General features: G+C 43.6%; 1 protein-coding gene across 2 annotated transcripts in view; it reads right to left on the bottom strand.

Annotated features, from left to right (window-relative positions):
- The window catches only part of RFWD3 (ring finger and WD repeat domain 3), a 35,538-nt gene extending 18,762 nt beyond the window's left edge, over positions 1-16,776 (bottom strand). Inside the window, exons 1-7 of one of the 2 annotated variants that reach the window (XM_067534414.1) lie at positions 16,253-16,776; positions 15,400-15,765; positions 10,918-11,305; positions 8,301-8,515; positions 5,293-5,390; positions 5,020-5,217; positions 1,722-1,813 (exon numbers count right to left, since the gene is read on the bottom strand). In XM_067534414.1, coding sequence (XP_067390515.1) covers positions 1,722-1,813; positions 5,020-5,217; positions 5,293-5,390; positions 8,301-8,515; positions 10,918-11,305; positions 15,400-15,550 — 1,142 coding nt within the window. In that variant the 5' untranslated portion in view covers positions 15,551-15,765; positions 16,253-16,776. The remainder of the gene's footprint in view (positions 1-1,721; positions 1,814-5,019; positions 5,218-5,292; positions 5,391-8,300; positions 8,516-10,917; positions 11,306-15,399; positions 15,766-16,252) is intronic. The other variant, XM_067534415.1, reaches the window with a different exon arrangement.
- Positions 16,777-17,821: the final 1,045 nt, after the last annotated feature.

The raw sequence follows: 17,821 nt of genomic DNA, 5'->3' as shown, positions 1-17,821 counted from the left end.
AAGGAGGAGCAGTATGTAGAAATAGAGTACTAAATCTTTAAATAGTTTGGGAGCCCTCAGTAGTGCTGTATTCTATTTCAGAAGCTGCTAGAAACCAGTCCGAGCCGCAGTACAAGCATACATAGGCCTAGCATGTTTGTGTCATTTACTAAAACACAATTATGTGGGACTTAACTGCATCCCTGTAGTTTTGTCGCATCATTTTTGTTGTGTAAAAAGCAAAATACAACTGTGTTTAATTTTAGTATCAGGGCTGATATTAAGGATGTTTCCATTACAAACACATCTGTAGCAAATATCTAAATTCATGATCATATTATGAGTTACACAGTATCTAAAGGTTGAAGAACAGCTTTACTGAATTTGAGAAATCCGATATGAACACAAGCGTAAGACAGCACACATGCAAGGGGCACAGTTCAGGACGTGTATTCTACTTAACTTCTGTCTTTCTACCCTTGACTTCCGAGTGTAATGAAACAGAGAAGAATTCAGATATCTTGGATGGATTGCTATTTACTGCTGCCTTCCTTCCAGTATAAATAGGGGGGGAAGAGGAGGCATGAATGGTCAGTGGGGTAAGGCAGCAGCAAGAAAGGGACAGCCTGTGGGGGAGATTTTCAAAAACACAAATAGCAGTTAGGATTCTAACTCACACTGAAAGACTGTCTGTCATTTGTGTTATTTAAAATCTCCCCAATACCTTGTTTTGCAGCATCACATCCAGCGTTAGCAATGAATTGTAACGTCACAGAGATCAAAACACAACATCAGACAATGGCATGCCTGTTAAATATCTGTTTCCCTGCTGAAAATTCCTTCCTCGCTGATTTTTGGTTAATAATTAGGGTAACACAGGACAGATATTAGTAAATAATGAGGTCTCTTGGAAGTTTTACCATGGTAGTGGTATTTTAAATAATCACTGAGTTGAAACAGCCGCAATGTATTGGGGGAAACGACCTAAAGAAGCTGAAAAGTTTTGCTGAGCAGTTCTGAGATTCAGGGAGGACTTTGGATTCTGCAACCTTTGTTAATCTTTATTGGATTTTATTACAGTATTTGTAGTTGCATACCACAGAAATTTAACACTGTACATGAACTTATGCCATAGTAATTACATTGGCTAATTTTGTCCTTTTTTTGGTTTCTTATAATGAATTCTAAATGTTCAGCTTAGATGTAGTCAGACTGTCTATAAAATATCAGTTTCTATATCACATTGTCAAAAACGCAATGAGATGAGATCATTTTAATGCATATGTGAAGAGATGGCAAAGTTAAGGTCTTGTGTTCACAGTCACTGCATTTCCAGACTACATGCTTCATTTCTCACGTAAAGATGAATTAGCAGTTAGCTTGTTTTAGGTTTTGTTTTGTGTTTGCAAGGACTTGGCACATTCTTCAGCTGTGGAGTTTTAACATATACCACATAAGCTTGTTGTAGTCAGCTCTCAGTGCCACGTGCAAGGGCACAAAACCCAAGAATTCAATTCTTATAGTGATCCTTCATTCCAGATAACGTGCTGAATTCAGCATGATCTCCATATTTGAGGCCATCCATAATACTGGCACTCAGAATTAAGACACTGCGTAGCCAGTTTCAGAGAGCATAGCTGAAAAAAGGCCTAAGAAAGAATCAGGCTGCATGAAATCAGTTTTCTTTCTTAAGCACGTGCATGTGGGACAAAGGTGGCACATCTGAGGTGTGTGCTCCATACCTTTTCATGCGCTCCTGTTCACTGGTGTCCAGGGCTTTCAATGTACGGGCATACAGGACCACGACATCCGAGCGCTTTGCCTTCTTATTGCACTAAAATAAAAAAATAGGATCACTTAATCCCTAGGAAATTAACATTCAATTCAAGCCCAAATTAAATATTCCCACTCTCTTAAACCCAGATGTTAAATATTTTGTAATTCCCCTTCAAACGTGGCTATCCATGTGGTCATTACAACCTTAATCAGGATTGCTATTTTGAAATTTTAGATTGGATTTCCTAGTGTAGCGTTCACCTTTCAGGCAAACATCCCTCTGCTGCCCTTAGTCTTGTGTTTCAAAACCACCAACCACCCAGGACTGCCAAGATAAATCCTGTGAGCAATTCAAATGCTTATGCAAACACACAGTCCCCACTTCTACTTTTAGAGCAGCAGGAGTCAGGTACTCCTTGAGTCTATTCACAATTCTATCCGGTACATGCTATGTGGCATTGGGCAAGTCACTTAACACCTCTGCGCTTCAGTTTTCTCATCGTAAAACAGGGTTAATAACCTCCCTGTTCGCGGGACTGCAAGGCTCACTGTAGGCATCAGATAAAAGGCACCACCGACAGACACTATCAAGCTACCTTTGGGGAACCCTACACTACTTCATGCCGTTTAAATACAGGCATAGCTATTGTTTAGTAGTATAAATAGACACATCATGGTCATTGTTTCCATGTCTGGCAAAAGATTGTGTGTGTAAAGTATTAAATGCCTATGATTGTTTCTCTAGCACCCACAGCTGCCACTAGCAGATCTAGAATGTGAAATTATAACAATAACTTGCACTCAAACCACCTTTTATACAAAGCCACATATACAGCAATTTTGTGCAAATTTGTTAAAAGAGTACAGAATTGAAAATCCAGCAACCAGGAATAAACAGAAAAACCCTGGAGCTAGATCATCTCCTCTTTAGACTGACAAGCCCATCCCAGACACTTCTCAGGCAGCTATGTCACTAGAAGACACTCACCAATCAACCTCAGGAGTCTTTACAGATCATAACAGAAATATACAAAATGCATTACTAGGATGTTTAACAGGAAGATGTAACTGATCAGACTTTTCCTGTCTCTCAGGATATCAACTATTGTGGTCCGTCCCTGGAACATCTCCCCTCCCCTTCTTTGAAAGAGAAGTAGGTGATAGCAAGAATAAGAAATCACAGACATTCATGAACAGAAGTGCAGATATGAGGAATGCCCCCTGAGGATTTTGTTCTGAAAGAAGTTATGCAGATTTGACAAGGATGAGAAGCAAAAGGCAGATCAGATTTTGGGTCTTTCCAATTTGAACAATTAATCCTTTTGTTTGACAGTGTACAACACCAGACTGTTTCAGCAGGAATCCCACTCAGAAGCAAGCAAGTCAGGCAAAACCATATGATGGTTTTGTCATTTGAGAGCTTCTGAAACCTTGGAGCTTCAGGTAAGAAGGCTAGGAAGTGACAGCTGAATTTGCCTTGTAAATTGAACGCTCTTCTTTATCTAAAAAGTCGTTTTAACACAGAGTTAAGAGTGAAACTGTTTTAGAGGAGTGCAGTTAACACTCAGACAACATTACCCCTGCAAAAAACGTTACAGCTTTTAAAAACTCCAGAACATTAGCAGGACCAGAAATCAACAGTTAAATGATCCAGCCTGTTTCCCAATGCCATATAAACTTCACTCACTTAGGATATGTCTACAGTGCAATAAAAACCCATGGCTGACCCATGCTAACTGATTCAGGCTAAGAGGCTGTTTAACTGAAGTACAGATGTTCAGGGTTGGGGTGGAGCCTGGATTTTAGGACCTTGCCAGGTGGAAGGGTCCCAGAGTTCAGGCTGCAGCCCACACCTGAATATCTGCACGACAATTAGACAGCCCCTTAGCCTGAGTCCCACGAGCCCGAGACAGCTGGCATGGGCCAATCATGGCTTTCTTTTCTTTTTTTTTTTTTTAAACTGCAGCACAGACATACCTTTATGTTACGTCTACACTTAAAACACTTAGCGCTTCAGTGTAGATACTACCTATGCTGACGGGAAAGGTGGTGTAGGTAATCCACCTTGCCAAAAAGTGGCAGCTAGATTGATGCAAGAATCTGTCTACCAATGTCTACCCCAAGGGTTAGGTCAGTATAGCTATGTCTCACAGGGGTGAGGGTTTTACACACCCCTGAGATGTAGTTATACTGTTGTAAATTTCTAGTGTAGACCAGGGCTAAATCCCAGTCACTTAATCCTGCCCAAATTTAATATTGCTATCTTAAAAACTGGAAAAATATGGCCTACGGTCAAAATAATTTATCTCGATTTATAATCTTAGTATTTTATTTTGAGCTTTGTGCATATTTTAAGAGGGAACATTAAGTTTGAGTGGGACGTATAAGGTGGGCGGGGAGACAGTATAAAGAATGAGCGATTGAAAGTGAATAATATGTGAAAGTGAATATGTGAATAATAGGAAACAAACTGAATCCCTTAATTGTTAATTTACAAGCATCTAATAACAAGACATTCATGGTTTAGAAGCTGATGGCTACGTATGTATCTATGGTATTTGATAGCCTCAAATATTTGATAATGTTTGACCTATTTGACAGACCCATTTCTAAAGGGAACAACAGCTAGGGTGGTGTGGTTTTTACTTACAATTCAGTTGACTAAAGCGCTTTTCTCCCTTTGAAGCAGTGACAGATATTAGAGTGCAGCAACAGCAACAAATGCGGCAGCAATCCTGAATTTAGCCATGGCTTCCACACAGTCTTGAACATTAGAACCTCTTTTAAATGCCTGGCCAGGACACCAGAGCTTGCAGCCACTAATTTAAAATACTGCCAGAGACTTCCATTAATGGCCATTAAACATCTTATCTGACAAATGGCACCTCTAACTGTGCAGTCCCCTCCAGTACTGTGCTGCAGTGTCATGACACCAAGTTGTGGAACAGGATTTGAACTCTGCCTTTTGCCCCACATGAGGTTGCTACCCCCACTGAGCAACACTAATACTCTACTATTTCAGCAAAATCATGCTGAATTAGGTGAAGAATTTAAGTTCTCCTTCAGATCAACTGTGCAAGCTGATCCTGGTGAAAGTCACTCCAAAACAGTGGAGATTTTTTTACTTTTGATAGGCTGAAGCGGTAAGTATTTAAAACCCTGAAGTCATACCCTTTTGAATAACAACCCTCTTAACTGTAGCCACGTTTGGGCCAGAGGCTGCCTGAAAGCAAGTCTCTCCCAATACACAAAGGTGCACTTTACCTGAGGGCACTTTCCGGCCTGTCCCTTGAGCCACCTTACGATGCAAGTGTATCCAAACAGGTGTCCACACCGCAGCGCGGAGAGCCGGTGCGCCCCAGCATTAGTCCATTGCTCAAAGCAGATGGCACAAGTGTCCCCTTCTTCCTCATCCAAGGGTGCAGTGGAAACTGTCACACCCGCTTCCTTTAGTGGAGTTCTCTGAAACAACAAAGATTGGACAAATGCAACATTTGCCATCTTTATTCTCTGTCCAAGGACAGTTGGTCACTTTACCTGTTTGTGCTTGACTTCAGTTTCTTCAGTGTCATGATCTTCATGCTCTGCAGAGGAAAGCAAAGCTTGAGGGGGCTCTTGTTGGACCTGATCAGAAACTTCAGAGCAGAGAGGAGGAAAAAAAAAAAAAAAAAAGAGGAATAATTGATTTGAACTGGTACAAGAACTCTCTTCCTTGGCTTCTGGTCTGAATTTTCTTTTGCATTTTTAGTATTCTAGAACAAGCATTGGTGCAGTAACTAATGTGACTGGAAACAAAAACTTTACTCAAAATACTAGAAGTATAAATTATATCATGTACTGAAGCAAAAAGATAACTCATTAGCACAATCAGAAAAGTGATTTTGTAGTACCCTCATAGAATCATAGAAATGTAAGACTAGAAAGGACATTGAGAGGTCATCTTGACCAGCCCTCTGTGCTGATGCAGGACCAAGTAAACCAAGACCATCCATGACAGGTGTTTGTCCAACCTGTTTCTAAACCTCCAATGATGGTGATTCCACAACCAACCCTGGAAGCCTATTCCAGAATTTAATATCCTTAGAGTTAAAAAGTTTTTCTTAATCCCTAACACCTACATCTCCCCCTTGCTACAGAATAAGCCCATTATTTCTTGTCCTACCTTCAATGGACTTCTCTCAAGTCTAAACATGCTAAGGTTTTTAAACTTTTTCCTTCTGGCCAGGTTTTCTACACCTTTCATCATTTTTGTTGCTCTCTTCTGAACTCTCTCCAATTTATCAATATCTTTCCTGAAGTGACACACCCAAAACTGGAAACAGTACTCCAGCTGAGGCCTCATCACACCTGTGTAGAGTGGAATAATTACCTTCCTGCCTCTTACCTACCCTCCAGAATGATATTAACCTTTTTCACTATTGCAACACATTGTTGACTCATTCAATCTGTGATCCACTATAGCCCCTATATCCTTTTCAGCAGTATTACCGCCCAGTCATTTATTCCCCATTTTGTAGTTGTGGATTTTAATTTTTACTTCTAAGTGTAATACTTTGCATTTGTATTTACTGAATTTAATCTTGTTGATTTCAGACTATTTCCTCTAATTTATCCAGGTCATTTTGAATTCTAATCCTGTCCTCCAAAGGGCTTGTAATGTCACCCAAAAGTTTTATAAACATACTCTCCACTCCATTATCCAAGTCATTAATGAAAATATTGACTAGTACCAGACTCGGGACTGACCCTTGCAGAACCCCACAAGATATACTCCCCAATTTGACAGCAAACCATTGATCTTACTCTTATTGACCCTAAGTGTTCATTCTGGAATTTGGAGGTAGGGTAGGGATGTTATGTGGGTACCTGGAGATTAAATAAGAGGGCAGCAAAAATAGAAGGGCTTGGTAAGGGAGAATAATAGAAAGTAAAAGAGAGGAGAAGGGGGAAATTATGTGGCTATCCCTTGATGATGAGATGGGTGGGTTAAGACTGATACCCTGTAAAATCTCCTAGAAGACAACTAATTGCACCACAGTTTCTTGCAAGGGTCTTTACCTTCTCCACGGTAAGTGTTGAGGAGCTCTCTTGCTTCCATTCCCATAAAAATGCAGGGCATCAGTACCCAATGGTATAGCAGAGCTTTTAAAGGCAGCCATTGCTGTTAAGATTTATTTTTTGAGATACTGGGAATAAGAGTGTCTTCACATAGGCCTATCAGACAGTCGCAGGTAGTGTGAGGGGAAGTTTAGAGCTTGAACCATTGTGCCCAGGAGAAGGTTGACGGAAGGCAATTTTGTCACAGGATCAAAAGGTGTGTGTATTTGAGATGCCATAGAATCTTATCACATACTGATCTATTTGCTCATACTAGCTAGTACTAGCCAGAAAGGCACGCTGACATTTGAATTTTTAACTGTGTTGGGCCATGTTTTTATGCAGCTGGCCTAAAAAATCCGTCGGTTGACGCATACTCGTGCACAACCACTGTATCTGGACTAAGACTACCACACTAAAATGAGTATGATCCCTTCCATTCCACAACACATAAGATAACTTATTTTAACTACAACCAGTATGTGGGGTGGATACCTGACCACTAGCAAACTGGACTGAGATCACTAGCTAATTTCACATCCTGCAAGTCAGTAACAATTTTCAGTCACTGTTATTTTGGGCTGTATTCAAACAAATAACTTAGATGCAAAAGGATCCATAGATCTGTTTACCAATCATTAAGTCAGTATTTCTCAACTGGTGTTAAGCAGGGGAACCACATGGTGTTTGCTTTATAATGTAATGAAATTTAAGAACATCTCTTTCCCTCACTGCCCACATCCTTGTACCTTTCAAGATCAAGTATTTTCCATCAATCTCTTGAAACACACACAAATTATATAGATTGAGCATTGTTATCATTGATACTTTTTTCTCCTCTTACTTTTAAAATTAACTTAAGGGGATCTGAACATTTTTTACTTTGAATAAGAAACACCAACCTGAAAAGGTTGAGACACACTGAGTGATCCGTTATCTGAGTGATCCACTATCCCCTAAGCAGCTAAGCATGATGGGAAGTTACATGAAACAAGGAATGACCACTTGGAACAGATGAATTCCTCAGCAATAAAAAAAACCCTGGCCAGATCCTCCACTGTAAATTGGTTAAGTTGATTTACAATGAGGTCCTTCTGTTTTGGAGACTGTCCTGGATAATAAAGATTGGCAGAGGAAGGAGAACTGCAGAAAGTAGGAAATCGAATAATCTCTAAATTAGTTATTTTGAAGATTTCCAGGAGGCATCAGTGGGTATCTAAACGTTTTTTAAAAATCTTGTTCAGGAATTATGTTAATATTCATCCACTGCTGGTGCTCCTGAAAACGCTTGCTAGAGCACGTCATGGAAACACCCCATCCATATCAGCTGTGAGCATACTGATCTTAGACCATTGGATAGCTCTGTTGCAAAGCTTGACTGACAATGGAAACGCAGAGAGGAATTTCTGGCATTTCAGAGTTCCCCATGATGTGAAACCAGCACAAACCTCCCAAACTGACAGCTTCTGGGGCTGCTGCCACTGCCACATTCTCCTCCTCAGTGGAATTGCTGCTGTCAGAGTCACTTAACTCCAAGGTCTCATCTGAGCTGTGACCACTGTTGCCAACTGGAAGATGCAAAGTCTCCAGTGGTGGAACTGCTGCTGCCACTGCCCCTTGGGTCCTGCTGACCGTGAAATAACTATCCAGTGGTGCCCCGGGCCTGAAAAGCAAGGAGTAAAAGCTACACAATGTTTCTTCATATTAATTATTGCAGGAAAAACATGCAGGAGAAAATTAAATCCTCATTTGTATTCCATTAGCCCTACCCTCTGTTTGTGGACATAAGGGATACAACCAAAATGATCAAGAAATGTCTCACTCAGCACAGGACCAATCCCCAGGCAATGCAGTGAATTAACAACTCTTCACTGCTTAGGTCTAGAAATTGCAGATACCTGATCTGCCTCTACTTAGAAAGAATACATTTTGCAGGGACGGAAAGGAGAAAAACAAGATGTGGTTCACTTGACCCTGTTCATGTATTTAGCTGGATGATATTATTAGAGGTTCTTATTAGTAGATCTCAGAGGGATTTACAGATGAGGTCAATATGATTCCCCATTTTACACATGGGGAAAACAAGACACTGAGGGATGAAGTGACTCTAAAGGCAGGAATTACGGTGTATGAGTTATTAACCAGCAGAACAATCTTCTGATTTCTTACCACTAGACTTTGCTTTTTTTGATTTATCAAATGCACTCATCACCTGGTCCCCAGATGCAGTTACAATATTTAGATTCAAACTGTTTGGTTATATCAGAGTTCCATACCTAAAACTAATTTACGCCTATGACAAAAAAAACCAAACATTTTCTTTAATCAGCTTTGCAAGATTATGCCATGGCAAAAATATCTACCAAACTACCTTTACAATAAAGATTTGATTGAAAAAAGCTTATGCTATTTTATTTGCCAATTGTTCTTCAGCTGCAAGTAGAATTTTGCAAGACTGCTTAATGGGCTCAATTGTAGGCCTGGAACTTAACTCACTCTCATATTAAACTAGCCTTGATTAGCCTTGGGTGAAACTCAGGGATGTCTTGACTAAAATTTAAAAAAAAATAAAAAAATGCTTCACTGCTGCTAATGCACCCCCACCTCAGGAATGCCCCTAACAAGAGTTATAACACCAAGGGTTGATAAATAGACACACCCAGGTGATGGAACGTTTAGGGAGGATACTTAGGAAAGACCCAGCAAATGGTAAATTAGGTAAGTTTTGACCAGTGAATTTATGCTGACCACCAGCACAAACAAAGCTCATGAATAAGTTACAATTTGAGCATAAATATATTTTTTTTTTTTAAAAAAAGGACTTGAGCAGGGAGGAGAAAATGCAGGTGCCAATATGTGATTGGTTAAATTTTGTTACCTAGGGGTACTGAATAATGTGATAGGTTTAGTAGAGTTAAAGGAAGTAGCTAGCTTTACTTATATAATGTAAATGAAAAAATGCTCTTTGGGAACCATCTCTGGACTGCAGTTCAACATCAAGCTGCCAGAACTCTTGCTCCTTTGCACTACTGTGACATGCAGAGGCATCCCCAGCACTCCCAGACAAGCACATCCTGACTAGCCATCGTGTGAAGTTTGTCTGTATATTAGGAGTGGTGAGCATAACAGATTTACTTGGCATATATACCCTGTGTATGTTGCTAATAAATAGATGCCTAGAGCACAGCTGTGTAAGGCTCTTTCACTAGGAAAAGCTCCTGCAGACCCCAAAGCCCTGAGCCCAGTGGGTATGGGCAGGTACTTAAATTGACCAGGTTTCTCCGTGAGCTCCAAGAATAAAGGTAGGTGTCTTACACCCCGAGACCTCAGTAGGGAAAGAGTGTGGGTACCTAACTTAACCAGGTGACACCGTGAGCCCTCAGTAGATGTAGGCACGGTGCCCTATATTTTTGCAGGTAATACAATGACCTATGTATACTGAAGCCCAATTACATCTACAGGAGAGCCATGGACAAACTGCACAGTTGTGTTTAGTCACTTGGTGTGAGATCTGAAATAAATGGCAAAACTTCCATTGACTTGAATAGGGCCAGGATTTAACCCAGGATATTTAAAGTGGAGCTGCAAAGCCAAAACATAAAGAGAGTTAAACATGAAAGTCTCTGCTGATGGGTCCCCTCTTCAAGCTAGGGTACAGGTAGCACTCAGCATAAAATTAAGCTTTAAACTTTTTCAAATTTTTTTGTGCGGGCTCAAAAATCTTCTTGTTTGCTGAATACTGTGGAAAACTGTGATTTACAAATACAAAGCTATGTCCATAAACATCCCTGGAACACTTAGAACCATAGTATCTAAGCAACGAGTGAAGAGTTTTGCCAAAAAGCACAATTCCCTGAAGAGAGATTACAGAACAGATGAGAAGGATCACAGTACTATCTACTAGGGTTATTAAAAATTGGGATGCACAGAATTTGGCCTGGCTCATGCTGGTGGGCTGGACTGGGCTTTCTAGAGTGCGGTGTAACAGAGGAAGCAAGACAGTTTATAGGTTGAAATAATGAGGTTGAGGGAAAGCACTCAGACCTGACTCCATTTCAGTTTTACCTGGTACGGATTGTCCTCTGGGACCCACTGGCTCTTTGTCGCCGGCGAGTTCTCCTAGTTGGTGGCTGTCGTGTGATCTGTTGTGCAGCCTGTAGTCGAAACAGTTCCAATACCCCATGCAGCCTTTGCAGCCCATCTAGGGTAGGGTTAGTGTGCAACTGGGGGTCAGGTTCAACAACTGTCAGTTCTTCATCAGCACTGGAGACCACAGTGACTTCATCAGCAGGAGGAACCACTATGCCTTCTGGCTCTTCACTGGGCACTGCAGAGTTAGATGGCAGTGACAGTAGAGCATAACCAGAGGCCTCTGAGGGAAATGCCTCCTGGTGTTCCACAGAATAATCAACTGCTGCCTGGAGATCCACTTCCATTTCTTCCTGTGCCATTTCTGATAAAGGCATGGGATGGAGAAAAAGATGTGTGATTAGTGCAAACACCTGCACAAAAGCCTGCACTTGGTGCAGACACATTTGACTCATGCCAGCATAAAGGCACGTGCTGATTGCAAGATCCTTTAAGATTGGGGACCATTGCTCCCTGTGCTTTAGTCTGGCAGCAGAGATGACTTAAGAATTGCAGTTTATCAGTCCTTGGATTTATATACAAGTTGGCTGAGAGCCAGACAAAGCATTTTCAGAGTCCTCCAGTCTGGAAGTCTCTGGCCCAACAGAGCCTGAGTTTTCAGCCTCAAGGACACATTGCAAGATCTGTGTCTTCAAATTAGCCTTTTGATGGGAGCGGGTGATTTGGAGAGTTCTTCCTGGTATCTTTGCTAGCTAGTATGTATTTAGGGGTTATTTTTGTATCTTGGGGTAGAGATTTTGGCATATGCTATGTATTTAAATTACCCCGCACAAAAAAACCCCAAAACTACTTCAGTCTACAGTGCTTAACTAACTAACAAATAATATATGGCACTTAGTACCTTTAACCTATGATCTCAAAGGATCTTGTATCTGAGCATCTCAATGTGAAAATCATCACAGAAATGCCTATAAATAAATATTAATAGAGCACCACACACACGCTAGGCAGAGGACTCAGAAGGTTCATTTTGGGCTAGTTTTTTTGTTTTTTTTTAAATACAGTTTTCTAGTAACGAATGAGATTCATTTAAGGTAACAAGTTCACTATGAACCTTACCTGGCTGTAGCATCTATTGTGCATACACTGCCTTACGTTCACTAGTGTTGTATAAACCTAAGCAGCATATTTAGCACTACCTACAGTCATATTAAAAACAACGAGAGTTCTGTGACAACTTTAAAGACTAACAAATTTAATATTTGTAGACATAAGCTTTTGAGAGACTTCAGCTCTCTTCTTCAGATGCAGTAATACAGAAAATAGGTAACAGAGGCAACTTATAGATATCCAGGTGCATTGAGAACAATGGGCGAGGTGGAGTCCGGTACTTAAGACCTGACCACTGAGTAGGAGGTGAGAATGGGTGAGCAAAGTAATTTATCTTCCGTAGTGAGATAGCCACTCCAAGTCTCTGTTTAAACCCAGTTTGAATGTGTCAAGTTTGCAGATCATTTCTAACTCAGTAGTTTCTCTTTTGAAGTCTGTTTTTGGAGGTTTTTTGGAGAAGTACAGCAACTTTCAGGTCAGAGACAGAATGCCCTGGGGAATTAAAGTGTTCTCCCACTGGTTTATGGATGATGTTATTTTTTATGTCTGATTTGTGTCCATTTATCCTTGTGCGTAGTGATAGTCCAGTTTGGTCAATGTAAATGGCAGAGGGGCATTGCTGGCACATGATGGCATATATAACATTAGTGGATATGCAGGTGAATGAGCCCCTTATAGTGTGATTGATGTGGTTAGGACCAGTGATGATGTCATTAAAGACGATGTGTGGGCAGAGCTGACAACGGGTTTTGTTGCAGGGATAGGTGAGTATTTGCTTCAGGTTGGGGAGCTGTCTGTAAGCCAGGATGGGTCTGCCACCCACTGCCTGAGCGAGAGATGGCAATGCCCCTCTGCCATGTACATTGGCCAAACTGGACTATCACTACACACAAGTGATTGCAGAATGAAACCCAAAGTTTTCATGTTTTTACCCATCTTTTATACTTGCTGGCTCTCATGTAAGTATATGGGCCTTGTTGTGTTATGCTGCCTCTGTGTTCAGTATAGTTGTTAACTACCAGCTAATTGAAACAATGACTATTCTTTTATTGCTATACTTTCTTTGTTCCCAGGGTGGATCCTTCTGTACTTTAGGGTCAGCCTTCAGGGTTAGAATGGCAGTTAGTGTCTTTACTCCCCTTTCTGTTGTTAGAGCAGTTTAGGTTGGTGTCTTTTTATGCCCTGCACATACATTCCTCACTCACACAACGAGAATTTATCCAGATATTTTTAGATTCAATAGTACAAGTTTCAGGAAAGAGCTCACTTCAAGAAACTAACAAGATGGAGTTCACTTATGCCACACTAAACAGTATTATACCATTATCATAAACATTTCTCTTTACCTCGATTTCACTTATACAATAGAACAAGGAGTATACATCTGATTTGTTTGCATAGCTCCTGTGGAGGGCTCACACAAGGTGGGTGAGGGAATATTATTCTGTGCTGCCTTAATAGGACTTTGAAACCAAAAGTCATTCAGTGTTGAAAATATTTTTAAGTCCTCTTGAGTTACAGGAAGTCAGCTGGACCAAGGGAGAAGAGCTATTGTGTTAAAATACAAATTCCATGGCTTTTCCTGTCTCGTGCAAAACAGGACTAGATTGGATCAACAACCTAGAAATGAATTTCATATTAAAGTTAAGAGTTTACCGACCTGTTGTGAAGAGCCTGTATAATGAAAACACGTAAGGTATGACAGAGCTAACTCTAGGTCATTTCAAAAGTCACTATTATTACAGAAACTTATTGTAGCTAAGTAACTGCTTATAAGAACAGGCACGTGGAATATAACTATTAGGGAAAATTCCCTATATTTTCCACTGATCATGACATGTAATTTTAGCTACCTTTAGAAAGGGGTAATGGAGCACCACTCCTCAGTTGTTTATCACATGTCCATCAGAACTACCACCTAGCACCGAAATACTTCAACAAAGTTAGATTGGTACCTCAACAATTTCCTTAAAAATCTGATTTGATACAACAGCAAAACTAGTTTCTACACTCATCTTCAGCTCTGAGCGACTAAGGTGTTGTCTACACAATTCTGTATCATTTTACCTGTATAATTCTTTAAAATGATATAGTTAAAGTAGTACAAAACTGTGCGTAGACAAGCCCTACATTTCACATAATATATTCACACCAATAGTTGTGCCACAAAGTCTTGGCTGTTCCCTCAAAGTGGACACCTAGCTAACAATTGCTACTAAAATGAGTAACCCCTGGGTTCTAAACAGTCCAAATGGGGAATGGATAAGCTGAGTGCTCTCTTTCAAGTTGGGTTTTTATTTTTTTTTTAATTCATATTGTGATACTGTCCGGAGGCCCAATTAGTCACCAGGGCCCCATTGCATTAAACATTGTACTCACATCATTAAAAGACAGTCCCTGCCCCCAAAGAGTTTATATGTTACAAGGGACAACGTGTAGAGAAAAATCAGGCAGATGTGGGAAGGGACAAGGTATAATAATCAGCAGTATCTGCCTAACCACTGCCCAGCCATAGTCAACTGTTTTGCAGGCATCAGAGTAGAGGTGAGTTTTAAGAAGGGATTTGAAGGAATATAATGTTATGGTTATTTATACTGCAGTAGTGCTTAGAGGCTGCAGCTGAGATTGCGGCTCCGTTGTGCAAAACACCATATAAAACATGTTGTTACGACAGTCTCTGCCCCAAGAGCCTGCAGTCTAAACAGGCAATACAACCAAATGGTGGGAGAAATGTTCTTATTATTAATTATAACCTTTCTACAGAAAGACACTGAGGCAGCACGATCACATGACGTGCCCCAGGGCAGGGGAGCCTGCAGAAAAGGCAGGATCGGAACCTACAGCCGAACCACCCCAGCCTTTGCTCCCCAAGGAGGGGAAGAGAGGGGAGGGGAGGGAACTTCCTCCCCCCGCCCACTTAGTTCTTCCCCAGGGGCCGCACGGGAGAAGCGCCAAGCGCTGGAGCGCCCACGAGGCTAGCAGGCAGCAAAGGCTGGCGCCGGGGGCAGACCGACAGCCTGGTAGCGAAGCAGGGCGGGCGGTGCCGGACCGAGGCGCGCTACCCGTAGGCCCCCACCCGCAGCAGGACTACGGGCGGTGGGTATTTGTGCGGCGGCAGCAGCACCCGCCACCGGCGCTCCCAATCCCGCCCACACGGACACCCAGGCTCCCGCTCACCCCGCCGGCCAACCGTGGCCGAAGCGCCAGCCGCAGGGCCTGCAGCAACTGCTTCCCGGGGCGCTCCGCCCGCAGGTGCCCGGCACGGCACGGCACGGTACGGCGACGGGCGCTGCGAAGGGGAGGGGCTAGCCCACAGCCCGGGGGAGCCCCCGCGAGGCCGGCACTCACCTTCGGCCGCGAGGGGCAAAGGGCGAAGCACCAACCGCCCCTCTAAAGAGGCACCATGGACTGACACTGATCCGTCCCGCACAGCACAGCAGCGACTCAACCAACCAACCAAGCAAGCAAGCTCCCCGCGCGCCAGCACCTGACAGCCCATTGGGCAGCCGCGCGACCCTCGCTCAGGAAACCCCTTTTCCTATTGGGCGACGCGGCGTCACGCTACAGGCTTCTATTGGACACGTTGGCTGCCAGTTTAGCTAACGGCGTGAAGAAACGACGCAGGCACTCCGTTTTTATTGGCCGGAGGTCTGTCCATCGACTTAAGAGGGCGGGAGAGCTCCGCCTCTTCCCCTTTGTGACTGGATGATCGGCCTGTCAGAAGAAAAAGATGCGTATTTTGACTGGTGGCAGAAGGAAACTGCCTGTCAAACAAAAGGGGGCGGGAATGGAACACGTTCGAATGCTGGCGGTAAAAAGGGCTGCCAAAACTAAACGCCCCCCACCCCCACCTAGCTCCGCCCCCAGGGCTAAGGGAAACTGGGCAGCGCCCGGGAAGTGTCCGTTTGCCGCCTTCATGCGGCGTTACACCGGCAGGGCAGGGCAGAGAGAGCCTGTCTCCCAGCATGCGGTGCGCCGCCCCCAACGGCTCGGGACACTAGAGCGGCGACTCCCAGCGTGCAGCACGCCCCCACGCCTGCCGCGCGCTCAGAGGGGCGACTACCCGCACGCAGCGCGCCGCCACGCCCCCCCCCCCCCGGCCCGAGAGGGCGGTCACTCAACACCTCCCAGCATGCAATGCGCCCCCACGTCCCGACCCCTCGCACTGGGCAGCGTTGCCGCCGTCTACCTCCGTAGGCACCTGTGTGGCTGCCTGTCAGCGCGCTCGGTACCCCGCGGACGGGCCCGGGGCCCGCTCTCGCCGAGCTCGGGTTTACCTAGGAGTGGGGTGCCCCCTGAGCCGCCCCTACCCCTTGCCTCGGGGGCACGCTTGGTAGCGGGAGGCGAGGCGGCCTTTGTCGTCCCGGGGATGGCTGGCCGGCCCGCGGGGGCTCTTCTCGGCGTGGAGGGCCAAGTAGCCCCCGTCCCGCGTTGCCGTGTTTGCTGGTGGATCGTTTTATCTCCCCCGTTTCACGGTGGTTCGCTGCAGACACCAAAGCATGTTGTCCCCCATACGCCACAGCAGGACTCAGGCGGTGTCACTGGCTTTAGTTTGAAGCTATCTTTAATTGGGCCGAACCCAGCCCAAGCGAGGACGAACCGAGCGTACCGCGAGAGGGGAGAGCGAAAGTCATTAAACGAGATCTGTGTGCTAATTACTCAGTCTCCGCAAGGCTTGGGTGCTGTGGATAATCCTGCACAGGACATTAATTAAACCTGAGTGTTCCCTAAATGCCTGTAGTGTTACTAACATGCTGCCCTGGCCCCTGCGGCCATACTGCCTACTCTGAAAAAACAAGGAGAGTCCTGTAGCACTTTAAAGACTAACAAACTTAATTTCTGCAGGCATAAGCTGCAGCCCACTTCATTAGATGCAAGAAACAAAAATCAGATAGGGTGTGTGTGTGTATCCAAGGGTAATGAACAACAGTGTGGAGGGTAGGTGTTAGCAAAGTCCATTCAGTTAGAGTAGATGAGGCCTATTCACAACCATTGATTAGGAGGTGAGAATGTGTGAACAGTGACAATTAGATCTTGTAATGCGATAACTATTCCAAATCTCTATTCAGACCCAGTTTGATTGTGTAAACTGCCTACTCTGAGTTATCGCAAAACTATGGGTACTGTTTTGGAGATGGCCAGAGAAAGAAAAAACTGTAAGAGCTGGCTGTGTGAAGTCAGAACTGCTCCTCTCTGTGTCATGGGCCCTATAATATTCACAAGAGAGTCTCCTGTAGCCCAGTTGTAATGAACTGGTGCTTTTGGATCAAGTGGGCTGGTTTCTGCTGCATTTCCTTTTCACTTGCAGTACTGCCCTCTTTGCTTCAGAAGTGGTCTTGGGTCCCAGATACCCACCTCCCCATTGAACTGTGCATGTTTTGAGAGACAATGAAATGTGGGGCATGCCAAGATCTGATACTGTACTCATCTTACAAGCCTAGAATTTGGAAAGTTACAGACCCATGCCTCACACAGAGGAGGCTCTGTGCTAGAGCTTAACACAGAAGCAGCTGGGCCCAAAATTAATTTCTAGCACTTAGGAAACTAGCTAGTCCACAGGAAGATGTCACCTGGGGCTCATTTGAAGAAGCTCTTCCGCAGCATGGTCTGGGATGGCTCCTCCCAGTTCCTGAAGTGTGTCTTCATGTACTTGGTAAGTGAATTCTTTGTGCCTTGAGAGTAGTGAGTGGTGATTGGAGGGAGACCTTTCTAAACCCATAGACAGAGCACCCAGGGGATTGTCTCCATCCCTCTTTTCAGTCTCTGAGGT

The sequence above is a fragment of the Emydura macquarii genome, unplaced genomic scaffold (genome assembly GCF_026122565.2).
Source record: "Emydura macquarii macquarii isolate MOO-44397 ecotype Brisbane River unplaced genomic scaffold, CSIRO-AGI_Emac_v2 contig_3401, whole genome shotgun sequence".
Lineage (NCBI taxonomy): Eukaryota > Metazoa > Chordata > Testudines > Chelidae > Emydura > Emydura macquarii.
Note: the sequence above shows the minus strand (reverse complement) of the source record. Positions and strands in the feature narration are given on the sequence as shown.